We start from the raw sequence: 19,154 nt of genomic DNA on the forward strand, positions 1-19,154 counted from the left end.
GAGCCAAAGTCAGACGTTCAACCGACTGAGCCACCCAGGTGCCCCTACTTTGGCTTTTTAAAAAAAACTTTAAAAAAATGTGTATATTTGAGAGAGAGTGACAGACAGAGAGAGATGGAGAATTTGAAGCAGGCCCAAGCTCTGAGCTGTCAGTACAGAGCCTGATGCGGGGCTCAAACCCACAAGCCGCGAGATTGTGACCTGAGCTGAAGTTAGATGCCTAACCAACTGAGCCACTCGGGTGCCCCAAGAAACTCTGGCTTTTACCCAAATTTTGTTCAAGTTCCCTCTTTCTCTGAGGTGTCTAAGTAAACCGTATATTCAAAATGAGGAAGCAACTCAGTATTAGATGTTTGTTCCTGGACGCTGCACTGGGACAAGGGAGTGTAGGTAGCGTAGGAGTTCTGCATTCTGCAGTCACCCATCGTTCCATGGCTGTGACCTTTCCTAGTCTGCAGGGTCTTCCTTCCAAGCTTCTTTCCCCGCTGTCTTCTCCTGCCTCGTCAGACTTTAACCTCCTCTTCTTCTTCTGCTACTCGTCAAGATGCACGTTTCCTGTCCCGTGGCTCATTCATGATCACTTGTATTACTTACAGATTATTTGATTAATTGTATTCATATTTAATGATATCTATAGTGTGTTCTCTTAGGATAGTCACTACCTTTTTTTTCCTTTTTATATTAGATCTGCTCATTAGGACAAATTTGTATTAAAGTCTTCCATTTAAATGTATTTCAAATAAAACTACCCTCATATTTCATCTTCTTTTAAAAATGGATGTTAGGTAAATAGGATTTGATTAATTGTAATCTTTGGTTCATGACTCATTGTCAGTATTGGTATGTCCTGCCCTTTTAGTTAATTAATTATTAATTCATAACGAATGATCCGGAACTCACATTTCAATCAAGAGCCTGAACAATGATAATAATTTATATCCTCTTACAGCTAAATTCTAATTCTGATAATGATTCTCCCCAATATTTTAGGTAGAGTACTGAGTTCTTTTCATTAATCTAGTTGTACCGAATTCTGGCCATTGGACATTATATAGATTTCAGTTTGCTGCGAGGCATATAGGAAATACATAGTTTGAAAAAGTGTTACCTTAAGTTTATCAGTTTTGCTTTTCTTTTCGCCCTAAGTACCCCTAATATTTCATGAAGTTTGCTTTGTGATTATATAATTCTCAAAGCTAAAAATACAAAAGTTCTTTAAGGGTTAGTCCTCATACCTATAGTGATCAATCTGGTATGAGCAAAGCGGTCATTCTGGCCCTAGCAGTTTTTGTAGGTAAAACAATAAATGAATGTGACCTTTAGAAACTAAGAGATGAAAGCAGACTCACAATTTGTGTTAGATATATGATCCTCACATTGAGTTAGACTGATGGAAGATTAATGTCAAAATAGTTTTCATGAGACCTAAAACCAATTCTGTGTCACATTCAGATAAAGTAGTCAGTAGGTTACATGGTGGATTAAACAGTGCTGTGTTTTTAAAGTAGCTTTTAAAAGGATAATTATTTTGCTAAATTACATGTTAATAGCCCTCAATTATTTTTAGAGAGGTTAAAAGAAAACCGTAAATCAATCAACTATAAATCTGAAATTTATCTGCTTTAATAAAAAAAACATTTGAGGGGCACCTGAGTGGCTAATTCGGTTAAGCGTCCGACTTTGGTTCAGGTCATGATTTCATGGTTGGTGGGTTCGAGCCCTGCATCGGGCTCTGCTGACAGCTTGCTCAGAGCCTGGAGCCTGCTTCAGATTCTGTGTCTCCTTCTCTCTCTGACCCTCCCCACTCATGCTCTGCCTCACTGTATCTCTCAAAAAATAAATAAATGTAAAAAAATTTATTGTTTTTTAGAGAGGGAAAGAGCACAAGCGGTGTGTGTGGGGCGGGAGCAGAGAGAGAGTGAGAGAGAGAGTGAGAGAGAGAGAGAGAGAGAGAAAGAATCCTGAGTAGGCCCCACACTGAGTGTGGAAACTGATGTGGGGCTCAATCCCATGACCTTGGGATCTTGACCTGAGCCAAAATCAAGAGTTGGATGCTCAACTGACTGAGCCACTCAGGCACCTGAGATCTAATTTAGATTGAGTTTAAGATGTTTACATAAGAGTGCATTTAATCTCTCTTTTGGTTTACATAACTGGAATCATAGGAAGATTTTTCAACACAGTTAAAATTATCTTAGAGATGTGTTTATAGCAAAATTTTATCTCAGAAATTTATTTGGTAGTGATCCAGAGATTTTATTTTTGAAAAAAATACTTCCTTGCATCTGTCTTATGTGATCAGGGATGAACTGAAAAAGATAAACTATAGACCAGGTTGTTGGCGAACTGTAGCCTGCCAGGGCCGAATCCAGCTGCTAACTGCTCTGTGACGTTTTCTTAGAAAATACAGATGCCCATCTGATTCCATATGGTGTGTGGCTGCTCCCCGTTTCGGTGGCAGAGCTGAGTAGTTGTGCCAGAGATCAGAGAGCCCGTGAGGCCTCAAATGAGGACTGTCTGGAACTTGACAGAGAAGTTTGCCAGAGCACATGGTGTGTAGGTCGTTAATGTTTTATTTTCTGAAATATTGTTTCTTTTTAAAAAAAAAATTTTAATGCTTATTTATTGATTGATTTTAAAATATTTTTTAATGTTTATTTACTTTTGAGAGAGAGACAGACAGAGACAGGGCATGAGCAAGGGAGGGGCAAAGAGAGAGGGAAACACAGAATCTGAAGCAGGCTCCAGGCTCTGAGCTATCAGCACAGAACCTGACACGGGGCTTGAACTCACAAACCATGAGATCATGACCTGAGCCGAAGCCAGACGCTAACTGACTGAGCCACCCAGGCGCCCCTTTAATGTTTATTTTTGAGAGAGAGAGAGAGAGAGAGAGAGAGAGAGAGAGAGAGAGAGAGGGAGAGAGAGAGAGAGAGAGATGAAGAATCTGAAGCAGGCTCCAGGCTCTGAGCTGTCAGCATGGAGTCCAGCACAGGGCTTGAACCCATGACCTGGACGGGATCATGACCTGGATGAGATCATGACCTGAGCTGAAATCAGATGCTTAACCGATTGAGTCACCCAGGAGCCCCTGAAAAAATCCAGTTTTTAATAGTTCTTATGTATCTCTAGAACGGCAACGGTGTGCTCTTTGGATCCGAAAGCTGTGTGAGCCTTCAGGCACAGGTGCGGGCCTGATGGGCAGGAAGAACCGGAACCTGTATGCGAAACTGTTACTGCATATGCTTAAGCGAGGCGTTCTCGAAGGCCCCTTTACACACCGACCGGAACCAGGCACGCTGAAGACCTTACCTTCCTACATGGTAGGTGTCACTGACCAGATGTTTGAGTTCCATTTCTTTAGAAGTGTCAGCTCATCATCCCAGTTGGGATTGGTTGTGTTATTGAGTTATAAGTCCTAGATAATATATTAGTTAAAAGTGTTTCATTTTTCCCTTCCTAATTCACTTTTTCCTACCTTGAGTAGAAATCAGATTTGGCTTTAAGGAGTCTATGCTTACTGATGGAACCATCCCACAGTAATTGGCAGTATTTCTAAAGATCTCACAGTGAATTTTTTTATATTGAGCCCTAATTTCCCATTTGTTTTGCTGGATTGCATTAACCATCATTTCTATATATATATCAGTAAATTCTAGTTTATGAAACTCTTTCACATACATTATTAAAAATTCATGAGAGTTGGATTGAATGACTTCTAAAGTTTGTTTCTATTCTAATAAAGTGATGACAGGAAGTTGGGAGTTCATATGTTGTTTAATTTCGCTGTCAAAACCAGCTGTTAGAAAGGTGTATATTTCTATATAGAAAGGTTATAATTCTGTTTGGTGAATGTCACAGTCTTGATCCTTGTAACCATGAACTGTGCCTTGGTTTGTGGGGTGTTTGATGAACCCAGAACTCTGGAGTACTAGGTAGTGGGAGTTGGCTGTTATATGTATAGTACATATTTTTTAAAAGCCAACTTTGGAAGGTACCTCCGGTTAACTAGAGCCCGTATGCGGTCACGAGGCAGCCTACCCCGGAAATGGTAATTTCTGTTACCCGAGGGGGAGAGGCCAAAAGTCTTAACGCGGCGGCCAGTTGGCTGTCAAAGCAGAGCCACAGATTTAGCTTCAGACCAGTGGTCTTCGCGGTGGTGGTTAGGGGGTATTTACTTGAACGTTGCAGTGACCCTCTTGTAAAACTGCTCTGCGTGTCTGACCTGGGATAGAGGGTCACGTGTCGCCTGTCCTAGAGAACACCCTCTCGAGGACTCTTCGTGTGGGATTCAGAGAATTGTTGCCGAAGTGTCCACTTAATGCAGAGTTTTCTTCGGAAGTGTCCCAAGGAACCCACATCAATCTTGAAAACAGTTAGTGGGCGACTGTCGTCTTCTTCAAGACCCAAGGTGGAACGTTTCCGAAACACGTGTAGGTGTTGAGATGTGGGCACATCGCATCCTACTCATTTCACAGAATCCTAGGAAAGGCTGTATTTCGCAAAGAATGACCACGAGAGGCCCAGGGAGCGGTCTTGGATTTTCCGGTTAGTGTGCGGCTTGGCCAGAGTTAAATCCCCGGCCTAGCAACACCTGCGCGGCTCCTCCTCTCGCTTCATGTTTCAGCCTGATTTCTGTTTCTGATTTTTATTGATTGTGGGTTCCCTGCCTACTGGTTGTGTGTGTGTGTGTGTGTGTGTGTGAGTGAGTAGTGAGTGTGTGCAGAGTAATTAATAATCAAAGGCAGAGGGTACATGGTTTCAAAAAGAACGTTCCTTTGCTCTTTTTTTTTTCCAAATCGGACGTTTCTAATATTCTATTTTATCTTCGTGATTAGTTTACTAACGAAATCTCTCTTTTTAAGTAATTGCCTCAGGGCTTACAAATTGCATCTTTAATTTGTGGCAATTTACCTTCAAAAATATTATACTAATTTATGGATTATGGAAGAACTTTACAAGATTTCCTCTTCCCACTCTTTGTGCTAGAAGTTTTCAAAGCGTCATTCCTATATGTGTTGTATTATCATTATTATTTTTAATTTTAATTCTGGTGTAGTTGACACGGTGTTACGTGAGTGTCAGATGAGCAGTGTAGTGATCGCACACTTCCACGCATTAGTGCCCATCAGGACGAGTGTATTCTTAACCCCCGCACGTACTTCCCCATCTCCCCACACCTCTCCCCTGGTAACTACTAGTTGGCTCTCCATAAAGGGTCTGGTTCGTTTGTTTGGTTCTTTTTTTCTTTGTTTTGTTTCTTAGATTCCACGTATGTGTGAAATCATCTGGTCCATTTATATTTTTATAAAGCTATATATATTTTTGCAATAGAAATAATTATGAGATTTCTTTGTCAGGTAATTTTTATCATTTGTCAGATTTCTTATACAGCAAAGTCTAACTAAAATGTAAAATGTTATCCATTTCGTGTATTCTAATATGTCACAATTCATCGTGCCTCTCTGGTAATTGAATTTGAGTATTTGAAAGGTTGTTACCAAACTTGAAACTTGGTGGACATCTTAACTAATTATTTCATGATAGTACATTTTGAAAGAATAATTTTTCTAATTTTTAAAAATCAGTCCATCTATTTTGATGAACCAAATCCAGCACGAGCAAAAGGTTCAAGCCCGGAAGGATTACCAGACTGGGTGATGGGTGAGCTGGGAACCAGTGAACACAAATTAAATGAATCATGGAAACTTTCTTCTGGAGAAGATTACTCTTGGGCGCAGTCACCAACTGATGTGCGCAGGTACGCTCCGGAACTGGGGTCCAGACGGGAGTCACCACTTAGCTTGTCTTCAGGACTGGTTCATGTATTGTTTTTCCTTGTGTTAAAAATTTCTTTTTAATTTTTATGGTAAGTAGTTGGTTCAATTTATGATTTTGTTAAAGTTGAGGGATGTTGGGTAGGTAGAATAATTTAACTTTGATCATATATTCAAGATGCCATTACATTTTTAGCCATTTCTGGGTATATATACACACATATGTATGCCAATACTTGGAAAGTAGTGCCTGAGAATCTCTAAATAATTTAATTCTCAGTGTTCCTTCAGCGTGAATTAGGAACATTATCAGTGACTTGAACAAAACATAACATCCTGCACATTCATCTTGAAGCTGATACTTGAATTTCTGTTCTTTACCCCTCCTTGAGTGGTATTTGTTTTGATTTAATAATGACTTAAAGGTAAACCCCATTCAACGGTGCTTTCCTACGAGAGTACTAAACTTGAAGATTTTTAGTGCAAAGAAAAATAAACTTCTCAATTTTGCAAATACACTAAAAGTAGATTATTCTTGTAGTATCACTTTTGGCCTCTAGGAGGCGTAGATTTATTCTGGGCTTTCATCACATTGTGAATTTTGCCTTTGGCGTTGCTCCCCCCCTCCCCCCTGCCCGGAAATGTCACAGTGTTGCACAGTGGCAGTCGACACGTACCATACTTTATACTTCACTCCTTACCATTCTCTTCCTCGTCTTCAGTTTTTGGAGTTTGATTTAGTTACCAACGTAATCTCTCTTTTGTACTACAGTTTGTTTGGTTTATTCCTTAATCAGATGGAGAAATGCTATTAGTGATGCGAAACGTCTTCATGGTTGACGTAGTACACTTGTGTGGTTTTCAGTCCTCGGGTTTCGTGGTGGAAAAGAACAGAGGAACACAACGTTAGAGGGCCGGCCCGTGTCAAATTGTTTTATTAGAAAGGGGAAACAAAATGGAGAGGCAAAACAGGAAGATGTGATAGAATTAAGGATGGATGCTTTCCGAAGATTGGAGTCAACAGCACATGGAGACTCAAAAGTAGAAGAGGTGTTACTGTGGGGTTTATGTTAGCCTTGTAGCCGGTAAACGGAGGTGTGAGGACAGTGCGGTCTGCCTGCCAGCACGGTTCTTGGTTTGGCTGACTCTTGATGTCAGGTTGTGAGTTCGAGCCCCACGTTGGGTATAGAGATTACTTAAATACATTGAAAGAAAAAAAACCTTAAAAACCTTATTTTTGGACTCTAAAAAACTAGAGACTCTGTTGTCTTTCCAGAAGCTGGTCATAGGTGGGAGCTAAGTAACGCTTGCTTACTGCCCTGGTGAATGTCTTCACTATTTGCTGCTCATTTTTGACACTGACTTTGAGATTAGTTGCATCTCTTATTGAATCTGAGCTTTTCCCCCCTTTTAAGTAGGGTTGAGAGGTGAAAGAAATTTCTTTTCTCACTTTTGCATTCTGTCACAAGTGGAAAGAGGAAAGGTAGATGAAGAGGGATCAGACAACTCGAAAAGAGATTGTGTCTTTGTTGAAATGAAGAACATCCCTGCATCGGGCATCATAACACCCTTCTGTCACCCGGATCCTGCACACATCAGCTGTCTAGTGTCATTTTAGATGAACAGGGAAGAGCGTCAAGTGCATGGATCAATTTCCATATAGTGGTTATGTGTAGTAGTGGGGATATTCGTGAAGATTAAGTGTGTGTTAAATTAAGGCTTAGGGCAGGAAATAGTCTTGAGATCTCAGGAAATCCAAGTGAATGGACTTTTTTTTTTCTCGGAACAGAGGATAAAGTTTGAGAAAATATAGTGAGAATATGCTTCAAATATTACTCGGGCTTTTCTGGAAAATGATACCATAGTGAAATCTCCATAATTAAAAACATTTTTAAAAAATTTATTTACTCATTTATATTTATTTATTTGTTTACTTTTATATTTATTTTTGAGAGCGAGGCAGAGAGTGTGCGTGTGCACATGTGCGTGCAGGGTGGCACACGAGAGGGAGACGGAGTTTCCCAAGCAGGCTCCCTGCTCAGCACAGAGCCCAGTGTGGGGTTTGATCGCACGGCTGTGAGATCATGACCTGAGCTGAGATCAAGTCGGATACTTAACTGACTGAGCCACCCAGGCGCCCCCACATCTCCCTCGTTTTAACAACTTCTTTTTCTTTGTTGCTCACCTATAATAAAGTGGCATTTAGTGCAGATTATCCAAGTGTGAGGCATTAGTTGTTAGTTATATACGTAATTAGTGGGAAGAGAAGGCAGTTCTTTGGTCCTACTCAATCCTTGAGAGATCTCACAATTCAAAAAAGCCTTACCGGACACCCCAGGCCTATTTAAGTGACTCTGTTTCCTTGTTCATGATGCGCGAAGTTTTTCTCCTCTGCGCCAGAGTGGAGATGTTGGGAGGCAGGGACTGGGAGTTTTCCCATTTGCCTGTTTCCAGTGCCTAGCCCTGGGCGGGGACCTCTTGGGACGCTTTATTTATATTTGATAAGTGCTTACGTGCACGAGTGAATGTGTGTCAGGCGCTGCCACTTAATCTGTACAAAAACCTTGTGAGACAGGTGGATCGTGACAAGAGAGGATGGCCCACAAGGATTTAAAAAAAAACAAAAACTTTAAGGACAAGTTGAGGAAAGGATAGATTTTCAAGTTAAAGAGGTGTGGATCCAGGCCATCGAGACCCCCTTCACACACTGTGAGCAATATAAGGACAGTGAGCCGGGCAAGACGGACTGGACTAGCTTTCTGGGCAAGTGTCAGAATATCACTAAGGCTAATTAATGCCAATTAGTGCTGCAGAAACAAAACTTCTCAGAATATCTTTTCTTCTTTTTTTCTCTTCATTTAATTCCATCTATTTTCAAAAATTTTTAGTATTTTATTTTTATTTTTGAGAGAGAGAGAGAGACAGACAGACAGACAGACAGTATGAGCAAGGGAGAGTCAGAGAGGGAGGGAGACACAGAATCGGAAGCAGGATCCAGGCTCTGAGCTGTCAGCACAGAGCCCTACTCGGGGCTTGACCCTACGAACCATGAGATCATGACCCGAGCCGAAGTTGGTTGTCCAACTGACTGAGTCACCCAGGCACCCGTCTATTTTCAAATTTTAATTGGACTTAAAATTTTCACCCACAGGTACACGAATTAACAGAATTTGTGATTTTGTGTGCGTGAAGGCGTTGAAAAAGTAGAACTGACCTTTCTTTTAGCCAACGGCAATAAAGTTGATTTAAAAGCCAAATAACCACATGATGTGTGAGATGGGCTCAGAAGTGGGGGAGGGGCCTCCTGACGGCCTCTGCCTTCCTGAGGTCGCCCCTTCCCGCCGAGGGTCGTGCTGCGCGGACGACAAGTCAGTATCTGTCAGTGCCGACCTGGTGCATCCAGTCAGTTCTGCAAGAAATTGTTTTAAAAAGTTTAAGAGGCTTATAATATTTGACACATGTATGTTTTTATAGTGAATAATTTATTGTTACTTAGAACTGAAGTTTAATGCTGCCTCATAAATTTTACAACCACTTCAACTTGTCCTTTGAAAAACCTCTTTAATCTTAAAAGATTTTCCCCCTTAGTGTTTCTTTTTTGATCACTTTATAAAACCCTGCTTTACTTAGACCTTTTTGTATGTGAAGTATTTCTAATGGCATTTTAGATTATGCTGTTTGGGTCCCAGCCTTTTCAGATTATTAAAGATGCAGAGCCCTTTTGAAGCCTCTTTGTTAGGCCTCCCTATTCAGTAGACGCGGCACCTTTTCCTTTACCTTTATTCTTCCTGTAGGAGACGGGGCGTTCTTCGTCCTAAACCCGAGGGAAGTAGTTTGAGGTTACATTCTATCGTGCGTGCTCTCATGCTCCCCGCCCACAATGCACTGGGAAGCGTAGTGTCTCACAGTGGCCTGCTTTGACACTTAGCTCGTCCCGTCCTGATTTTACTCTTTGCTTTCCTTTTTCACAAAATTTCTTATTTAAGGTTATGTTATTACCGATGTTTTCTTTTAGAAATACCACTTTTCAGATTGCATTGCTATTTTATGAGAGATCTGTTAACCGTATTTTAATGTCAAATATCTGCTTTTCTTTCCTTTTCTTTTTAATTTTAAAGTTTATTTATTTTGAGAGAGAGCGAGCGAGCGAGCGTAAGTGGAGGAGGGAGAGAGAGAGAGGGAGGGAGAGAATACCAAGGGGGCTCTGTGCTGTCAGCGTAGAGCCCCATGTGGGACTCGATCCCGTGAAATGTGAGATCATGACCTGAGCCGAAATCGGGAGTTGGACGTTTGACAGAGCCACCCAGATGCCACCTGCGTATTTTCTTTCTTTTTTTTTTTTAAGTGTTTTATTTATTTTTGAGACAGAGAGAGGCAGAGCATGAGCGGGGAGGGGCAGAGAGAGCGGGAGACACAGACTCTGAAGCAGGCTCCAGGCTCCGAGCCGTCAGCACAGAGCCTGACGCGGGGCTCGAACACACGAACGTGTGATCATGACCTGAGCCGAAGCCGGACGCTTAACCGACTGAGCCACCCAGGCGCCCCCTGCTTATTTTCTTGACAGTGAAGTAATTCTACTTAAATTTGAGTTTGACACATGGTTTTACAAAATGTTACTGATGAGACCGTAGCCTTAGACCTCAACTGTACACTTGGGCTAGTTTCATTTAGTTCTGCAACCATGAGCTGTACCCATAGATATGGCTTCCTGGGCATCCTTCAGGTATTTACCACTGTCCTCTGTCACTGTGGTAGGCCGGCTTTCAGGGAGCTCCGCGGTCCTCCTCTGGGTGTTCACGGTCATGTGTAATCCCCTCCCCTTGGGTTTAGGCAGGACCTGTGGCTTGCTTCTCACAGAATATGGCAGCAGTGACGGGATGTCATGTCTGTGATTGCATTATGACACAGAGGCTCTGTCCTGCTGGCAGACCGGCCCCAGAGTCTTGCTGTCTTTCCCTTGCTGGGTTTGCGGAGACAGGCTGCCGGGAATTCCCTAGCACTCAGGACCTCCCCGAGGGAGAGAGACTGGGTCCTTCCCCAGTAGAGCCTCCAGATGAGAACCCAGCTCCGGGCAAACCGTGATGGCGGCCTGCCCGGCCCTGAGCAGAGGACCCGGCCCAGCTGCGCCTGCGCTTCCGACCCAGAGAAACCAGGAGAAAACGTGTGTGTGGTTTAAAGCTTCTCAGTGCGTGGAATTTGTTATGCACCAATAGATGACTAGGACGGTTTTTACCCTTGTTTTAGGAAGTTATACAACACACATACAATACACACTTCTTGTAAAAACCTCAGTGTAGAAATAAAAGGGGAGTAAAATGTCAGAGTCCCTCTCTCCGGGCCCTCCTTATTCTGCTCCGCTCATGGGAAGAATAGTCGTCACTGATTTGGTGTGTGTCATTCTACGGCAGCCATGCAGCCACACACGAGTCACTAGAAAATTGTACGTTAGTTTATTCTGTATGTCCTGCTGAGAGATGCCCTTGTACCGCCGAGCTCCGTCTGAACGCGTGTCAGGTGGTCTGCGTAGTCTTTTTAATTGCCAATGATAACCCATAGTGTGGATTTATTGTCATTTAACCTTTTAATTCTTTACGGTTATAAAGAAAGAAGGCCTTAGTTAGCATTTTGGTATATATACCACGAAGCATCGGCATGTACTTTTGGCTACTGCTGATGCTCAGGAAAGAACTCGCTTCGGAGCCAGGTGCTTTAGCACATTGAATAGATAAACGACTGGTGGGATCATTAGTAGGTGCAACATCTTGTGAGTCGGTAACAAAAATCCGTATGGGCTAGTCTGGAGAGACCCCTAAGATACATAAAGTTTAACAGAAATTTGTGGAAGTGTAGTAAGCTTCAGCTCATGTGCGTGCATGGATGTTTTAAAGAGGATAAACGGATTCACATGTGTACATGTGTTTGGAGTATTTCTGGGTGCCGCATTTGAAACAGCTTTACCTTTATTTATTCAGTTAGTTTTTAATGTTTATTTTTTGAGAGACAGAGAGTGAGGAGGGGAAGGGCAGAGAGAGAAGGAGACACAATCCGAAGCAGGCTCCAGGCTCTGAGCTGTCAGCTCAGAGCCCGATACAGGGCTTGGATTCATGAACCGCGAGATCATGACCTGAGCCGACCGCGGCCACTTAAACGACTGAGCCACCCAGGTGCCCCGAAACAGCTTTACCTTAGAGAGTGGGACCAGTCTGGTGTGGAAAGGTAAACACTTTTTTTTGTACATGGGTCTATGTTAGTTTTAATAGTCACACACTTATTTTTGGTAGATACTGTCAAGTTGCCCTCCAGAATACCATCTTGTTAAGATGTTTGGGCATACCTTTAACTATATAATAACTATACAAATTTAAACTTAAGAATGAAATTTTCCCATAAATAAATATTTGTGGATCTCACATTTCTAATCTGTTAAAACAGAAATCAAGTGGGACAAGTTGTACCATTTATGGAGCACCTACTGTATGCTAGATACTATTCTAGAAATATCTGATTTCATCCTCTCCACAGTTTGGTGAGGTTGATGTGATGGCCCTTTCTATTTATAGATGAGGTAATAGCTTCAGAAAGGTCTTACCACATTCCCAGTGATGGATCCAGTTTCAGAATCTAGGTCTTGATGATTTTAATATTTTTTAATGTTTTATTTGTGTTTGAGAGAGAGAGAGAGAGAGAGAGAGAGAGGATGAGAATGAGGATGAGTATGAGTGGGGAAGGGGCAGAGAAAGAAGGAGACACAGAATCCAAAGCAGGCTCTAGGCTCTAAGCTGGCGGCACAGACCCTGATATGGGGCTCGAACTCAGGAACTGGGAGATCATGACCTGAGCTGAAGTCGGACGTTTAACTGACTGAGCCATCCAGGTGCCCTTAGGTCTTCATGCTTTTAGACCCCATGTTCTTTCTAGTCTACCATGGAGGCATGAGTACTTTATGCAGCAAATGTGGAAATTCCACTTTTATCCATCTTTTTTCTCCCACTCGAGCTGTATCAGCAGTGCTGGGCGACTGCACCTTTGTTCTTGGTTATTTCCAGGTCGAGCTGAAATGAGGGAGTTTGCCTTTGTTCAGATCTCACTTCTGACACTTGGCAACCATGTGTCCTCAGGCAAGTTACTTAATTTCTCTAACCTCCAGTTTCATCATTTGTAAAATGGAGCTAGAAAAACTCTGAAACGGACCAGGGAGAGTGTGAGCCGCTCCGCCTTCACCACTGGCGCGGCGATTGTTATTTTAGTAGTTCCTCGCTGGTCTGACCGTTCTTGTCCCTCTCTGACTAGCTACTCTTCCTAAAGGATATTTTCTTAAAATCCATCGGTCATTAATAATTTTGAGTTACTAAAAATCATTTTGTTGTTCATCAGAAAAATAAATTAGTGGCTTTGCGGAAAGCTTCTCATTTTAAGTATGAATCCCGCACACTCTTAGAATAAAGAGTGGGGAGAGTATTTTAAAAAGGCGTTGAAGGAATCTTCATTTCAATAACTCAGCAAGTCCCCTTTGCCCCCCCCAACAGAAGAAATGCAGTGTAGCTGGCCCCTTTTTTTCTTTTTGTGTCATGCCACACCCTGAATGAGAGCTGCCTAAGTAATAGTTAGACCTGAGTTCATGTCGTCTCTATGTGTCCTTTTTGTGCCTTCTCCCAAACACAGAGATAGTAGGTTGTATTCTTGCCTTGTGATTCTGTGAAAAATGTTTTGAAGCTTCTGTTTAATGGCTTATAATTATTTTTATGACTTTTCAGTGAAGTATAATGTGGTCTGGGAACTTTATCACCGAAGTGCAGTTAGGGTCTAGGATAGAAAAGATGAAAAGGAATGATTTAGTACCACTGGTTATTTTTACTTAAAACTTTGCTTAAGAGTTACGGGTTAGGAGAGGGTGGAGGGGAGTAAAGGTGAATCAGCCTGCTTCCCCGTGGAAGGAACACATGGATTCTACCTAGATTAGGGGATTTTGTTCGCAAAAAAGAAGGCATTAGTGTAGATTTCTTTAGATGCCATTTTCTAAAGAGCTACCATCTAGATTATGTAAAAATTCTAGGAGTGTGCAAACAGAATTATTATTTACTTTTTTTACTTTTACCAGGAGATTTAGGTTATCTTTATATGAAGTTTTATCTTTTAATTTATATTGTGCCCTCTAAAAAATAAGTTTGTTCATACCTGCAAGAAAGGACCCGGAGAGTAATTATCTTATTTTAAGTGATTATAGACGACTGTAATTTTTGCATCTTGCTTTAATGAGATCATTCCATGGATTATTTGATGCCAGATTTTAGTTGGAATGAAGAATCTAATTATAGCCCTGCCCTTATGGAAAGAATGATTTGCTTTACAATGATCCTCTTTATGATGTGGTTTTCAAGGAATGCATCGCGGCAAAAAGCTGGGACTGTGTATGTCCTTTAAAAATGTCTCCCATTATAGCTCACATTTCATTTGCGGGTGCAGGTTAACGACACGGCCAGCAGGTGGCGATCAAGTATAATGAAAATGTACTTGGGCTTGCGTCTGCTCATCTATGTGAACAAACATTTTTCACTTTAAAAATAATGATGTAATTTTTTAGTCTGGATGCTTAAAAAACTGTAAAGGAATCTTTTTACTTCGTTAAACTCTATTTTTATATGTAAATGACATTAACACTATAAATAGCCCCACTCCTAAATTGTTGCATGAATTTATGGGGAAGCTGATCAGTATCTTTCCTTCCTAGGGATTCTTTATATCCATTGGCATAAATAAATATGGTTAGGATTACACACAGTAAAACATCCTTAGATATTTACAAAGTACACTCGTTATATTTACAAACAGCTCCGTTGTTTGGGCCAAGATCTATCCTTGAGCGGCACCGTCCATAGACGGTTCTGCAGTGGTGGAAATGCGGTGTGGCTGTGCTGTCCTGCACAGTGGGCATTAGTCACACGTGACTTTGGAGCCCTAAATGTGACGAGTGTGACCAAGGAACTGAATTTTAGGTTATAATTGATTTAACTAGCTGCATGCGACTTAGTGGCTACTGTACTGGGCTTGGAACTGTGGACCAGGGTCCGCCTTTGGCGCCCGTAAAGCCTGACCTAGACGGAGAGCTGCCGTCCCTGTGGGGACGTGGGGTGCAGACCGGGGACCGGGAGCAGGAGTGGGGCGTTGGTGCCTGTAACCTGCCGCCCCCACGGGGTAGACCTTTCATCTGTGCTTGCTTGTGATTCCCGGGTGTCTCTTCTTTGATGTCATCACCCATGACCAGCGCCTCACAGCTTTTCTGTTTGGTCAGTCTCAGGTCCAGAGGAGCTTTTGCCAATAAATTTTTTTAAAGAAAGAAGGAGTAATCCTTTTACTTAAATCCATTTTTTTCATCATGTTGTTTTGGATATAACACTTAGGATGGAATACATCTGATTCATTTGATATTTTTGATACAGTGGCCACTTGTCAGGGGGACACTTAACCTTGAGCTCTACCAATAAGTCTGCTACTAAATGAGGAATGAAAACTATTTCTTAGGATACTCCATAAAACCGAATATTTCATGTACTCATAAAACCACTTAACTACTGATTAATTTTCAACATTAATGGGTTAATTAGATTTTCTTTTTCGGTGTTTACCAAGTTCAAGGAAGTGGCAACTGAGATAGAATTGCTTTGAGAGCAATGACCTTGCGTTTTTCTTAGGCTTTTTTTTTTTAGTTGCTTTTTAAAAAATTTTAATGAGGGGCACATGGGTGGCTCATTGGCTAAGCGTCCGACTTCGGCTCAGGTCATGATCTCACGGTTTGTGGGTTCGAGCCCCGCGTCGGGCTCTGTGCTGACTGCTCAGAGCCTGGAGCTGCTTCAGATTCTGTGTCTCCCTCTCTCTCTGCCCCTCCCCCACTCAGGCTCTGTCTCTGTCTCTCTATAAAAAATTAAAAAAAATTTTAATGAGTGGGGCATTGTAATAGCATCTTTTTATTTCACAGGCAACTTTCTTTTTGTGAGGTCATAATATTGAATAGTTTTGATTGTCCTTTTAATAAACAAAAATAGATGACAGTAAGCTTATGAGTATGTTCCCGTAAAACTTAATTTTAAGGGTCTTAAAAGAGTTTACTCTGAGTATTGTCCTGTTAAACCAGAGATCAATTAATACACGTTGACTTAATTGGACGACTTTTACAGATGGTTTTTATTTTTAATCTTTTAATTGAATTGTTATTTTGAGGTAGAAAAATGGGAAAACAACGAGGTCTTAAATTGTTTATGAATCTCTGGTCATTTTTTTAGTTTTGTCAACCCAACCCATTTTTTTTTCCATTTTGTTATGTTTTCCTTTTTATTCTTAATAAAGTTCCCTTCAAAAAATTAAATATGTTGTGGATCATTGGAGGTTAGTTTTATTTTCTTATTTTCAGAGTAATTTGATAGTTTATGGCATTATTAGTTGTTGCTGTTTATTTTTACGTTTCGTGTCCAGTTAGCAATACCGTCAGAACATGATCCTTCAGGCGGTGCGCAAGTTTTAGCTGCTGCTCACGTGAATTCAGAGGCGTGAAATCTAGTGGGTTCTCACGTTAGTTTCCTCGCCGTTTATCATGCAGTAGTTGTGTAGGCATCGCGTGACCTTTACAGTATTTTACAACCGTGAAACATGGCGGACATGTAAAAAGTGCGCAGAAATATGTAGGTACGATAAACACCCCTATTCTGTGAACCCACCCGGGAAACAGCACATTACAGGACTCCAGGAGGCCTTGGGGGCCTTCCTTCCCGGCTCCTTTCCCGTCTCCTCAGAGGACCATGGTCCTGTCTTTTGTGTTAATCATTTCTTTGCTTGTCGTCGTCTTTTTTTTTAACTTTATGGAAGTGGGACCGTACTTCATATATTATTTTGAAGCTGCTGCTTCTCAGATTTTTCAGATTCAGCCTTGTTAATAAATGCAGCTGTGTTTCATTCTTTGTGGCGAACTTTTAAAATCGGCGTGTGATGTCCAAGACACAATCTCAGGTCTAAAGCTTGGTGAAGTTTGACCAAATGAGTACCTTTATGTAACCACCTTCTAAATCAAGAGAGAGAGAGCATCCTCCGCTCCCCAGAAAGCTCTCTCTCGCCCCTTCCCGCTCCTTTATCAACCCACCAAATAGTAATCACCACTCTGCGTTCATCACCCTAGATCAGTTGTAACTGTGTTTGATTCATAAAGTACGTTCGCTTTTTTCTAGCTTCATTGGCCCAACATTGTGTTGTGAGATTGGTTTGTGTTGTTGTGTTTAGCAATGGATTATTCTTTTTTATTTACTCCTGTGTGAATATAGCACAGTTACATGTCCACTCTGCTGTTGCTGGGTATTTGGTTTTGTTCTAGGTTTTGGCCATTACAAATAGTTCTGCTGAGAACATTCCTTTACATGTCTTTTCATGTCCCTACGTGCGCTGTGCTGACTTGGAAGGGTACATACAGTACATACTGCCAAAGAGTTTTCCAAAATGGCTGTAGCAGCTTACTTTTCCGGGGTAGGATTTCAGGATCTGTGGATCCCCATCTCTCCTAATACTTGGTTTGTTCGTTTCTTTTAGTTTTAGCAGTTCTCGTATGGTGTGTTTTAATTTGCATTGTCCCTCATGACTAATGACAACGAGTACCTTTTCCTATGTTTTTTGGCCAGTTGGATGTCCTCTTTCGTGAAGTTTCTATTCATTTTTTAATAAAACATGGTTTGTCAGTCTTTTTTGATTTGTCATGATTCTTTGTATTTTCTGGGTACAAATGTATATATCCAGAATACACTTCTTGTTGATGTGTGCATGGCAAATTCTTCTCCCACTTTCATGGGAGCAATCTGTCAAAACTATAATTATAGTTTTGTTATTTGTCTCTGATACTGTTTGTGCTTTTTTTGTGTGTGTTTTATTTAAGATTTCTGGCCTTGGCTGTCCCAGGATAATGGAGATGCTTGCCTGTGTTGCCTTCTAGAAGTTTTCTTATTTTATCTTTCCGATTTAGGTATGTCCTTCATCGGGGATTGATTTTTATGTATGAAGTGAGGTAGGGCTTCCTCCCCCCTAACCAGCCCAGGACAGTGGACGGATGGCCATTTGATCCAACATCTTAAAAAAAAAGCCATCCCCCCGCCCCACTACTGTAGTTGGGATCATTATTGGAAACTAGAAAATTTCATTTCTGTGGGTTTGTTTCTGGACTCTTGTCTCCTACATTGGTCTGTTTATCTATCTGTGTGCTATTAAAATATGCCTTATTACCACAGCTTTGAAAGAAATCTTGATTTTTAGTCGTATAGTGTATGCATTCCAGCGTTCTGTTCTCCAAGATTGCCTTGGCTCTTCTTGGTTCTTTACCTTCTCATTTAAATTTTATAATTAGCTTACCAGTTTACACACACACACACACACACACACACGCACGTGCATATCTCTGTGGGGATTGTAATTGGTAATGTATTGAGTCTATAGGTTAATGTAGGAAGAGTTAATCTCTTTATAATGTGGAATTATGCTCCCAGGCCCAGGTAAGCCGTGATCTGCTTTTCATCTCTATGGTTTTGCCTTTTGTAGCAATTTCATATGAGTGGAATCATAAACTATATAGTCTTACGCATCTGGTTCTTTCACTTGGTGTGTTGTTTTTGAAGTTCCTGTTGCCTGTATCAGTGCTTCGTTCCTGTTTAACCCTGGATGGTATTTCACTGATGAGTGTATTGTGTTTTGTTTATCTGTTTACCAGTTAATAGATTTTTGAATTCTTATAAGACTTTGGCTGTTATGAATTATGCTATCATGGACATTCATATTGCAATTAAAATTTTTTTAAGTGTTTTATTTATTTTTGAGAGAGAGAGAGAGAGAGAGAGAGAGAGAGAGAGAGAGAGAGAACAAGTGAGGGAGGGGCAGAGAGAGAGGGAGACAGAATCCGAAGCAGCTCCAGGCTCTGAGCTCAGCTGAAGTCAGGAGCTTAACCAACTGAGCCATCCAGGTGCCCCTCGTATTGCAAATTTTTGTTCAAGCATGTGTTTTTCATTTCTTTTGGGTTGATATCTAGCAGTGGACTATATAGGTGTATATTTAACTTCTTAAAGGGAAATAGCAAACATCTCCCAAAGTGGCAGTGCCATTTTCCATCCCCGTTGGCAGTGTGCAAGGGCTTGCTTTTTCGCATCCTCACCTCTTGGTATTATCAGTGTTTTTGATTTTGGTCATGTTAGTGGGTGTGTAGTGGTTTTACTGCACTGTGGTTTTAATGTGCATTCCCCTAATAACTAGTTGTGCTGAGCACCTTTTTGTGTACTTAATGACCATTTGTATGTCTTCTTTGGAGAAATGTCTGTTCCGACAGATACCTGCTCCCCACACACCCAACAACAATCAATA

General features: G+C 41.3%; 1 protein-coding gene across 1 annotated transcript in view; it reads left to right on the forward strand.

The window, feature by feature from the left end:
* Nucleotides 1-19,154, forward strand: part of CEP112 (centrosomal protein 112) — a 408,254-nt gene that overhangs the window by 8,427 nt on the left and 380,673 nt on the right. The window contains exons 3-4 of the mRNA XM_029927075.1: nucleotides 3,133-3,323; nucleotides 5,589-5,761. Coding sequence (XP_029782935.1) covers nucleotides 3,133-3,323; nucleotides 5,589-5,761 — 364 coding nt within the window. The remainder of the gene's footprint in view (nucleotides 1-3,132; nucleotides 3,324-5,588; nucleotides 5,762-19,154) is intronic.

The sequence above is a fragment of the Suricata suricatta genome, chromosome 17, assembly GCF_006229205.1.
Source record: "Suricata suricatta isolate VVHF042 chromosome 17, meerkat_22Aug2017_6uvM2_HiC, whole genome shotgun sequence".
Taxonomy (NCBI): Eukaryota; Metazoa; Chordata; class Mammalia; order Carnivora; family Herpestidae; genus Suricata; species Suricata suricatta.